Source organism: Macrotis lagotis, chromosome 7, assembly GCF_037893015.1.
Source record: "Macrotis lagotis isolate mMagLag1 chromosome 7, bilby.v1.9.chrom.fasta, whole genome shotgun sequence".
In the NCBI taxonomy this organism is placed as follows: domain Eukaryota; kingdom Metazoa; phylum Chordata; class Mammalia; order Peramelemorphia; family Peramelidae; genus Macrotis; species Macrotis lagotis.
In genome coordinates, this window is record NC_133664.1 from 144,216,238 (window position 1) to 144,228,690 (window position 12,453).

The window sequence follows — 12,453 nt, forward strand, 5'->3', positions numbered from 1 at the left end:
CCCAGCTCTTGAAACAATACAAACATTAAAAGATTTAGACAGACTTTATGCTTGCCCAATTGACAGATTCTTCCCTTTGAGATGGGAGAATAGGAATTCTCCAAAATTTTCATAAATACAATATAAATTGAAGTTCCCTTTAAAAATAAGCCAAAGAATCATTCCATTCATTTTAAATTGCTGACTTAAAAATTATCAATAATTTTAGATTAACTATATCTCTGGATTCTCCTAAATGAGAATTATATCACTATTCAATTTAACTTTTAAATCCCCTCCCAAGGGCAAATGCCTGGAAATAAAAGAGTGAAGAACCAAAACAGACCCTGTCCCTGAGTAGCTTAGCATATACCCCAGTATTTGCAACATCCATGACTTGGATCATCTAAAGAAAAAGTAAGCCACAGAGAAAAGAATGGTTTGCATTTTCAAAATTGGGCCTAAGAACAGACTGATATCTGCCTCATGTTTATCATCTGATGATCAGTCAACCTAATGAGAAAGTTTTTTCCTCATTTTAAACTTGACTGCAGGGGATGAATCTTTCAGCACAGTAACTCTCAGAGATCACTTTCTGGTTAAAGGAATGTTGAGCTATTGAGAAAATTACAAATCTTTACAATTGTTTCCAGAAAAAAAGAGATCTAAAAAAAGATCTAAACTAAAGCTAAACTAGAATCATCTCCTTTCTCCCTCACGTGTACTGAACAAAATGATGATGGATAGGTAACCTTGTCACTTGTATGTGAAGCTGGACCATAGATGCTTAGTTCAATAGTTTCTGTTTTCTTCTCAAATGCTGTCCCCCAGTTTCAGCAGATCTTAATTTATATCATGTTAATACCATCTGTTCCTTTCCTGCCCTTTTCTCCTCCAGTAAACTAGGCAAAAACAGCTTACGCACTAGTCTGGGGAGGACAGGGTATAGTGGTAACATCTTTCTCAAGGCAAGTCAAGCCTGAGAATAATAGGGATAAATGGGGCATCATGCTCTCTCCCCCGCTTTTGAAAAAGATGAGGAAATTGAGACTAACAGAAGTAAATTTTTAGACTTATATAAGACTGAGTAGCTAAGACAGAGACAAGTATATCAGATCAGATAGGAGTCTGGACTGAGAGTCTGAGCATATGAATGTAAACCCAGGACCACCCTTACTACTTCTGTGAAACACTTCCCTTGACTTCATTTTCTTGGTTGTGAAATGAGCAGGAAGGATGTGATTACCTTGGAATTAAGGTTAACTAAACCTATGACCCTACAATTGGTACAATTGTACAATCTTGGGCTATTTTTATGAACAACATTTGGCCCAAACTTTCAATTTCTGTCATCACCTTTGAATGCAAGTGCCTAAGAAATTGTCTTGTATGTGGTAGGTGGTGCTTTATGAAAGTTTGCTTAATTTAATATTTAAATAAAGCAGATTATGATATTCAAATATCCTCATAAAACCAATGACTACTACTATTGCTACCAGAGATTTTTTTTTGAGGGAGAGGGAAGGGAGATGGGGATAGGTGTGAAAAGAGAGAAAAATAAAATTAATACATCATTTGTCAACTTAATGAGAGGTTTCAGGCTTGTCATAATCTATCAGGTTAATGATGCATAAACCCAAATGCCATTGGATGCTCTTTAACAATAAGTCTTTGGAGTAAGGATGTGGTAGTTATTTCATAAGCATAAAACAATAGTATAAATTCTGTGTCATAACAGTAACAATGTATATTTACATAGCATGTTAAAAAGCACACCACTATCAGGAAACATGAAATAACTTTGCCCCAACATAACCAATTTTAGTAAACAGAGACAGAAATATTTTAGTAGAGACAGATGTAAGATATATTTTGGACAATGTGGTGGCATGGTAGATAGAATGCAGCGTTTGAATGCAGGAAGATCCAAATTCAAATCCAGCCATAGACACTTATTAATTAACTGTGTGACCTCTGCCTTAGTTTCTTCATCTGTAAAAACATGAATAATAGCACCCCATTTTCCCCTCTTGTTGAGTGAATGATATGAGATAAATTGTAAAGTATCTGACACATGAGCGCTATATAAATGCTAGTAATTATCATCATCATCACTATATGGGAGATGCATTATCTCCTTTGTGTCTTGAGGTATTGTTTACTCTGGAAATGAATTGAGGCAAACATGGTCTATCTCACTGTCAAGAATTTTTGAGCAAGGGAGAGACCAAGGCATGCTATTGATGTTGTTCTTTACTCATTTCAGTTGTGCCTGACTCTTCATGATCTCTTTTGGGGTTTTCTTGGCAAAGATACAGGATTCCTTCTCCAGCTCATTTTATAGAGGAGGAACTGAGACAAACAAGATTAAATGACTTGCCTAGGATCACCCAGCTAAGATGAGTCTTCCTGATTCCAGGTCAAGTCATAGGAGATAGAATTCCACATTTGGAGTAAGGAAGACTGTGGATTCCAATCTCAGCTTATGATACTTGTGACTGGTATGCCCAATAGAAAGTTGCTTCAGGTCTTTTAAGACTCAAGTATCTCCTAAAGATTTATCTTCAAAGTTATACAGGTTCTGCTCTTGAGTGAGTGGAGGGTACAAAAATCACAAATCTTTGATTGTAAGTCCCCAAAGATGAGCATTGTGGATGCCACCATTCGCTTCTACTCCTTAGATATTGTTTATTATTAAATGTCTTGATCAAAAAGTGATAAAACACCTTTCCCTGCCAAAAAGATTAATTTGTAATATCCAGGAAATACAACATAAACTACATTTAACTTTTCAGGGAAATGGAAACCCAAACATTAGGAAATTAGGAAAACAACTATTTGTACAAAACAAGTACCCAGACATTTACATAGCTTTCTTCTACAGAAGAGCTAGGTTCATTTACTAAAGGACCAGGACCCAGAGAAAAAAATAACAAAAAAAAAACCACACATAACTTTCTAATTAAGAGATCATGTTTGGTAATGAATCATATCACGAAAGTACAGAACAGGAGAAAAACAAAGTTGGGAAGGCATGTCAATAAAGCCTTGTGGTCCTCCCCCTCAAACCTCTGCATCAGATGGCTTATGCGAGGGTTGGAAAGAGTATGTGATATGAAAGGCAGACCCACACCCACACCCTCAGACAAAAGTGGGTTAGGAACAGAAGAAGAAGAAGGCAACGTGTTTTAAGTGTGAATGGGTTCTTTTTTGTCAGGGACCTACAAAGAGAGATCCATGAGGATTCACTCAAGATCCCAAAGTCACTAGAAGCAGCTTGTTTTTGTTTGTTTTAAGAAGAAAAACTTTTTTTTTAGGGCAAGGAATGTTAAAGCTTTGGTGGAAATGAGAGCCAGAGCTCCAAAAAATTTGGCATGTGAAGAGAATGTAGCTGGTGCCTGGATACTGATGGGAAAGTAAGGAAGAAGAGGGAAGACTAGAGTTGAAATCCATCCGTTACACCTTTATGTTCTGTATGACTTTGTCACTTAATTGGTTTCTGCCTCAATTTCCTTAATTGTAAAATGAAGACATTAATAGCACCTATCTTGCAAGCTTGTTGTAAGAATTAAATTAGATAATATTTGTAATTTGCTTACCACAAAACTGAGAATAAAGTTGCCTACCTTATAGGACCTAAAACCCTTTTCATCCTTACTAAGGGGAAATAAAACAATAATTTCCCCTGGGTAAACTAGAACATTATGAGGCAAGTAGAATTATAAGATCTGAGTTCAAATACTGGCTCTGACATTTTAATAACTAGAGAATCTTGAGCAAGTTATATAATTTCTTTGGAACTCAGTTTCCTCACTTGTTCAATGAGTGGGTCAATGATCTTCATGGTCCAGTACAGAAATCAGTTCCTTAAAATATCTTCCTGAGAAGAGGTCCACAGATGACAAGTCAAAAATACTACCCTATAGGAAGCCAAACTGAGAATGAGAACAGGGAGAGGGGATATTAACACACTCCATCTTTCCTTCTAATTGCCCCCAAAGGAGCACTTTTAAACAATGACTCTCTCCCTTCTGCCTTCCTTTTCATTTCATAGTTGGTCAAAGTTCTTCAAAAATAAAATTCTATTAAAAGTAAAGGAACTAATAGAAGGATCATAGATTTAGAGCTGAAAAGGACCCCAGAGGCCAGTCAGCCTAATCTCATTTACCATATGAGGAAAATTGAGGGTTTGAGGACTTCAAATGAATAACTCAAGGTGACACAGTGAATCAGTATCAGAGGTACCATACTGCCTCCTATTGAATGAGAATGTTTCTTCATTAGGGCAGTATGGCTAAAACCAGATGACTCCAGAGTTTTTATGCCTCAGTTTTCTCTAATTCTTGTTTTTTCTAGTATTGGAGAATTTTTTTCCCCTCAACTACTTATTTTACAGATAATTAAAATGGTTTTAATTCCCAATGGCATAAAGAAATCATGACCATCTATCTCCCTTATGTTGGTCATAACTTCTAAGGTACAAATAACTGGTAACCTGGAAAGCTGCTTCCCTGTGCCCATTTCTCATCCACACCTGAAGGAAATTCTTCAGAACTCCCTTTGGTCCCTTAGAGAGTATTCACTTTATCATCATTTAATTCTAGGGGTTATTTTTATTTGTTTGTTTTTGCAAGGCAATGGGGTTAAGTGACTTGCCCAAGGCCACACAGCTAGGTAATTAAGTGTCTGAGGTTGGATTTGAACTCAGGTACTCCTGACTCCAGGGCTGGTGCTCTATCCACTGTATCACCTAGTCATCCCTCATCCTTTAATTCTAAGGAGCAAAAGTGCTTGCTAAGCTCCAAACATTGAATGGTCTTGCTCTTTATCTTAGTAGGGAAGAATAGGGTGCTAATGAGATTGAGATTGAGGGTTTGATGTTTTGTATAGGCCAATTGGCATCAATAACAAACTGGCCAATGGAAACCATGAGCTACAAGGAGGCAAAAGTAGGGGTAGAAGTCTTGGTACAAATCCCTGCCACAAAAACAATCCAAAGCATATCCTGTTGCTGATGGGATACTATAATCACATTAAAGTACATTATAGAAAGTGTTTGTTCATTATTTCTTCTGGTCATATTATTACTATTTCAGAGTTGTAATTGAATTTAAATTTTGGAGTTGCATATCTTTTTAAAAAATTAGACCATAATGGTGTAGAGAACTCGATATATTTATTATAAGAGTCAGTTCTGCAACCTATTCTTTTAGAAAGCTGCCTGTGGCAACTAGGAAATGAAAAGCTGACCTAGGTTGAGATAGTCAACATGAGTCAGAAGTGGCACCTGAACCCTGAATTTCCTGGCTTTGGTGCTGGTTCTCTAGTCATTAGACCAAACTAACTCTCATTTTGCTCATCTTTAATATCTGAGAAGAGGCAGAATGGCATAAAGATAGTGTGATAGATTCAGTATATGAAGACCTAAGTTTAAAATCATCTTGCCTAAGATACTCATTAGCTGTAGTGCCACATGGTGAGTAGATTGTGACAATAAACAAACAAACAAACAAATAAATAAATAAATATATATATATATATATATGTATGTATGTATAATCTATGGTTTCTTAATAATTTGGAAAATAAGAATGCTACCTTTAATACGTGGCAGCTGGGTCCTGGGCCTGGAGTCAGAAGACCAGAATTCAAATATAGCCTCATATACTTGCTAAGTGTGTGACTCTGGGCAAGACACTTAGACTGATTGGCTCAGTTTCTTCATCTGCAATGGGAGCTTAAAAAAGAAATGGCAAATCACCCCAGTATTTTTGCCAAGGAAACTACAAATAAGAGTCATGAAGAGTCAGACATGACTGAATATGATTCAACAACGAATGTAATAATTCATGCAGCGCTTCACAAACTTTTAAGTACTTTATAAATACCAATAAATAAATAAATATGTGATGTTAAAGCAGAATATTGAGGCTTTTTTTTTTTTTTTTAGGTTTTTGCAAGGCAAACAGGGTTAGCCCAAGGCCACACAGCTAGGTAATTATTAAGTGTCTGAGACCGGATTTGAACCCAGGTACTCCTGACTCCAGGGCTGGTGCTTTATCCACTATGTCACCTGGCTGCCACCGAGGACTTTCTTTTTTAGAGAAGTTGGAAACAATACACATAGGACTTAAGGAATCAGTTACATGCATTATAATGGCAGGCCCTGGAGTGCAATGTCGAAGTGAAGTTTGACAGGACCCAGTAGCTTAGGTCAGGAAATGAGAGACTATGTGATTCTGTAAAGACCCAAAGATCTATAACCAGAGGAGCCTGAGTGAACTATGGGTTAGTAGTACATTGACTTTTTCCCTAAAAGTGCCAAAGGAAGCTTAATTAGTTCAAGAGATCTAGTTCCTTGAAGTCTTGTTGAAAAGATGAATACCTGTGGACATTTGGTGGTCCCCTAAGTCCCCTGCTAAGCTATTAGTTTAAAAGAATCTCAGAAGGAAGGAGCCCTATTAAATTATCCTGTTTTTTGCTGTACCTCCTTATTTCCTGGAGGTATAAATATTGAACCCCATTTTCTGAAGGTACACTTGCTAGAGAGATGAGATTTCAGGAGAAGACTGAAGGATTCAAATGATGCATGTGGCTTTGCTCTTAGCTAGTTGTGAAACATTTGTTGTGTACCATGGTAACTCCCAGAGCCAGCCTGCAAACACGCTAAACTAGCCTCATGAGGAGAATTTTTTTAAACTTTAAATGCCAAAAGGATTAGAACAGGCAGAAATTGCTCCTTGGAGCCAGGAAGAAGATTTACATCCCAATTCAGGACACACAATGTTCCTTTTTGGAAGATAAAAGTATCACCCTTAAAAAAAATTACTGGATCTAATTATATTTTTGGGGTCAATGGTTATTGATTTCAATTCAGCCTTCATAACAACAGGAAAAAGCCTCTCCCATTTGTTTACAGGAAATATCAATAAAAGACAAAACTCCTATCTGGAATCCTATTTCATTTTAAAGTCAATGGACCCTCCTCGATGCATAACTGTTGACCAATTTGCAATATTCAACTAAAAATGAGTGAGTGCTCAGATGGGTGTCTGAACTGGAGATGGATGTAATCTGATGCCAGGGTAGCTCTTCTTATCATCCTGGGGCTGTTCTAGGGTTAGCTCTTTCAGTCTTTGATGCTGTAGCTTGTCCTCCAGATACCCTAGAGATTTATCTAACTTAACAGAGACCTCTGTTTGGAAGGTAGGTTTGGAAGGAGGCATAGTAGTAGAACCAACAGTAAACACTTTGACCCCTAGGAGAGGACTTCTAATAATTATACCTATGACATGATAATACGTGTATTGCCTAGATATATTAGGTTGCTTTTGTTTGGAGAGGGGGGAGGGAAGGAAGAGTAGGAGAAAAATGTGAAACTCAAAACCTTGCAAAAAAAGATCGTTGAAAACCACCGTTGCATGTAGATGGAAAAATAAAGTGATGATGATGATGATAATACTAAAAGCTAAGATTTATGTAGTAATCTAAGTTTTATAAAGCACTTTGCCTATATCTCATTGATTTTAATATCAACCCTTTTGAACTAGGTGTTATTCTTATCTCCATTTTCTAGATGAGAAAATTGAGGTTAAGAAAATTTAAGTAACTCATCCAGAGTTACACTAATAACACTTGTCTCTGGTGGCATTTGAACTCAAATCTTCCAGAACCCAAGTCCAATATTCTTTCCACTTCTGTGACTATATCTGGAAGTGTTATGAAAAAAAATGAGAAAAAAAGCCAGGGTAGTGGTATTTCCATCCCCTTTGAATGGAAGTTCTGAGGCTGGTGGATTATTTGAGCTCTGGAGGGTTTGAACTGCAAGTAGGATTAGAGACGATGGGTTTCAGCACTAATATGGTGAGCCCCTGGGAATGGAGAGATAGGACTAAGTTGCCTAAAGAAAGGTGAATCAGCTCAATTTGGGAATGGAAGTAGGCCAAATCTCATATTCTGCTCAATAATGGGTTTGGGTCCATGAATGGCTACTGTACTTCCAACCTGGACATAGTCATGAAGAAAAAGAAGAAAGAAAAGAAGAAAAGGAAGAAAGGAATAAGAAAGAAAGAAGAAAGGAATAGAAAAAAATGACTTAAAAATTTTATAGCAGCATTATATGTAATTGTAAAAAATGTAGCTAGGTGGTGTAGTGGATAGAGTATTGGGCCTAGATTCAGGAAGACACATTTTCCTGAGTTCAAATCTGGCTGTGTGACCTTGGGCAAGTCATTTAATGCTGTTTGCCTCAGTTTCCTCTTCTGTAATATGAACTGGAGAAGGGAATGGCAAACTAATCCTTACCAAACAAATGGGACTGGAGAGTCCAAAGAGTCTAAAGAGTTGGACACAACACAATTGAAATGACTTGAAGAACAACAACAAAGGAATCAACTTTTTTGACCTTTGGGCTTAGCCATTTACCTGGTCATCCAATTATATGGGGTCGCACTGAGCTATGTGATCTTTGTGAACCACAGTATGTAACAACACTGTCTCATGGGTAAGAATAACAGGGATTTTGCAGGGAGGGTGGATTTTCTTACTTTGGAGACTTAGTCTCCATGGGATGGAAAGCTGTCCCTACCCCAGAGAATATCTTAGCCATTATACCCTCTTGCCACTATGTCTAGGGAGAATTATGAAGTAGATCCAGTGGGTCCTTCCCCCTTATTTTATATATCTTCCTCTCTTTTCTGCCTTCAGACTTTTTGTAATCTGGTGATACTCGGGGTTACCATGACCATGCATATGAATTTCTACTCCCACTGTTAATAACTCCATGCACAGTACTTCTGTTTCCTTTTAGCCCCTCTTAAAAATTTACTTGTGCTGCAACCCCCATGAGTTCATGTGTTTGTTATTCCTCTCATGTAATATTTGTACTTTGATAGAGTCTTTCAGGACACACTAGTCTAATGTGGCAGCCTAGTGGGAAACAGTTTCGTGTAGGCAGGACTTTTTAGGTGCCACTCAGAGTAAGCTACATGGGTGTTTGGTGAGCCAAGCTTAAATTTGTTAGTAGGAACCCTCTTGGTCAGTAGGGTATTTGATCACTCTCATTGATAAAGATTGAAGAGAGGTAGGGTGAGGTGAGATGTAGGGAAGGGAGAAGGAAAACTTGAGGTGGTCAAGTAGGAAGCCCAGCATTGGCAAACTACTATTAAGGATACTGTCCTTGGGGAAAGAGGATCAAGGTTTGAATCCTGGCTTTGCCACATATTATTAATCCATTTGACCCTGAGCAATTTACTTAAACTCTGTTTCCTTGTCTATAAAACAAAGAAGTGGAACTCAAAGTTCTTTTCTTATTATAAATCTATGATAACTATTTTCATCTAAGACCTAAAATCAATATATTCCACATGAAAAAAAGGTCATATGAGTTGCTTTGAAATTTGTTTTAGTTAAATTGTTAATATTGATTGCTATTAATGTGGGGTGACATTTTATATTTTGTAATTTGCAAATGTTTGTTCAGCTGTTTTGTAAACTTACCATTCTTATGAGGGAATATAATTCTGAAGAGCCCTTCAGTTGCATTTTGACCTTTGTGCTAAGTAGCTTGTTCAAAAATTAAAGATGGATTTTTAATTAGATTGTGCTGGTTGTACTTCAATCAATTTTTCAATTAGGAAAGGAAAGCCTTACCAAATAATTAATGACATAAAATTGGTCATATTCTCTATTCTTAGCATTGATCCTGCGATGCTGCTTTTTCCTCATGTGATCCTTAAGTGTATTTTTGTCTCTGAAGAACTTTTCACAGTACAAGCACTGCAAGCTAAAATTAAAACATAAATTATGATATCTTAATTGAAAAATTTCCCAATATGCACTTTAATGGTACTTTAGAATATAAGAAGTTTATGATCCCCTTTCATTGACCTTTGGGTCACTAGAAACTTTTGGATCTTTACAGATTGTGGTATTGTCTGATTTGTAACCATTCGTATTAAATTAAAACAAAAAAAGGAAAGGTTTATATGCCAGTGATTATCTTGACAATAACTAAAAACATTGAACAAGTTCCAAAATATATATTGGTCTCCTCTAACTATTTAATTTTGGACTCAACTCATTATCCATCTATATTGCCTATTTGTATTAATGTTCAAACTTAGCTTATTAGTTGTTCAAATGCATATTATAGATTGAACAATAGGTATTTTTTCATCCGTTTAGTTTTTTCTGAATATATGGTTAGTTCAGCTACTTTTGAGTAATTATTGATCCCACTGAGGAGTTCCTGACATACTATGGAGATGGATACAATCAGTATAATATTATCCACAGACATCTTTGGAGGACTTCATGCTTAAATCATATTCATTATGGTGATGAACTCTGGTGAACATACATTTATTTCCCTGTATCATGCCTTATTTGATTATTTTATTTTATTTTTTTTTAGGTTTTTGCAAGGCAAATGGGGCTAAGTGGCTTGCCCAAGGCCACACAGCTAGGTAATTATTAAGTGTCTGAGACCGGATTTGTAATGCCTTATTTGATTATTGATGATCAATAATAGGGCCTAAAGACTTCTATTTTCAACAGTGACTAAGATAGTGTAAAAGAAGTCATGCAGGGGATTATGACTAGAAAATAGAGTGGATAAAGAATAATATAGGTCAGTATCTATTGTCTACTGCTATCCATGAAATAGAAGATGACTTAAAGGAAGACCTCCAGAATATTGGTTAAATGAGGGTTAATGGGAGAACATGGACAGTACACAGGATAAGAAGGTGGGATTGGTTTGTTCACTGTACCAATGAAGAGGAGGATACTTAGAGTAATAAGATACCAAATTTAACCATTACTTATAATCACCTATTCTCAATCAAACTTTAAAGGGTCAAGCAAATGCTTTTAAGAATTCATGGATCATTAGCTAAGGCTTAAAAATCTTATACTGAAATCATAATCTTAATAGGATTTTTCCCTTTGGGATTAGGATTATTTTCTACAATTTCTGCTGGGGATGTTTTTTCTTCATTTTTACAGACGGATATTGAGGTATGGTCAAGTTAAGAATGCTACTTGGGATCAAGCAGTATCGATATGAAAATTAGAACTAAATGCCTGTTGAGAATTGCTTATTACTTCTTTGGGGCTATGGTGACTTTCCAGAGAGACTTCAAAGGATATTCAGTAACACCTCATTAGTTTGCTTTTACTGGGAAGGCAGGTGCTCCACATAAGAGCATTTCCCCAATAACTGAAGCTAAGCCCTTTAAGCACTGACACTTTAAAAGTTTAACCATTTCAGACAGAAATCCTTCTAAAATGTCATACTCACTCTCCCACCTTCTTAAACAGGGTATGCTAAATGTAATTCAACATAATCTTGATGACTCAGAGTCATCCTTATGAGCTTCAATTACTGTCTGAAAAAAATAAAGATGCTTATGTTTTAGAGAAAAATACTTGATAAGGTAGGACAGTCACTGATGATTAACCAGCTTGAAGATATGACATGGAAATCTGGAGTAATATCGGGAAGCAGTGAGCTACAGAAAGTGGGAAGGATTTTTTAAAAATTAAGTTAGAAAGGTCAACTTAAAGCAAATTCATCAAAATGGGGAAAACCTTTCGGTCTCATAACTGGAAGTCTCTGGTTTGATTCAATCCTACAAGCTTTTATTAAGCTCATTCTATATGCAAAGTACCTGGTAGATGGTTTGAGGGTATAAATAGAAAAACAAGGTGATACTGGTCCTCAGAGAATTTATATTGTAGTCTGAGAATACAACTCATCAGCAGTTAAGTGTACACATGATACATAGGAGGCAGGAAAAAGCACTGAGAGGTGTGGAGATCAGGAAAGAATTCCTATAGGAAGTGGAATGTGAGCTCAATTTGGAAGGATTCAAAGAGATAGAAATGAAGGAGTGTATTCTTAGAGGCAGAGGATAAATCACTACTTTCAAATCAACATGTCTGGACAATCTATTTATATTTTATTTTTTCAGGCCATTGTTAGAATCAAATAGCAGGACTTTGAGGATCATTTTAGAAGCTACTGAGGTGTGGTGGGGGGGCTAATTATCCCTATACTCGATGAACCCAAGTTATGGTATTTTTTTGAATTCTTGGGTATATATAAGTTGTCCCAAAAGTGTTAGTGCCCTTTTATAAAAGTTTATTAAGTTAAAAATATTAAAATTTTACATTTCCTTCGTTCCTTCTTGGTTCTTAGCTATTATTTCTTTCAACTGTTTAGACCTGTTTCCAGAAGAGTTGGACTACCATTCTAATTTTCTAGGTTTTATGGGCTAGGAAACCAGACAACCAAGTTCTTTAGGATTATGTTTGAAGTAAAACTCTGTGTGAGGATCCAGTGAACTACAAGGTAAAAGACTGGGAGTTAGGACACAGGCTTGGACAGCTCTTATAGCAACTCAGAGCCTCAAATTCAGATTTTTGATTCCATTCCAGATACTCAATGTTTCTCAGTTTTGACCTTTGATT

General features: G+C 36.4%; 1 protein-coding gene across 6 annotated transcripts in view; it reads right to left on the reverse strand.

The window, feature by feature from the left end:
* ZNF277 (zinc finger protein 277) overlaps positions 1-12,453 on the reverse strand; it is a 171,469-nt gene that overhangs the window by 14,959 nt on the left and 144,057 nt on the right. For all 6 annotated transcript variants that reach the window (XM_074193893.1, XM_074193894.1, XM_074193896.1 and 3 more), the window contains one exon: positions 9,631-9,763. In XM_074193893.1, coding sequence (XP_074049994.1) covers positions 9,631-9,763 — 133 coding nt within the window. The remainder of the gene's footprint in view (positions 1-9,630; positions 9,764-12,453) is intronic.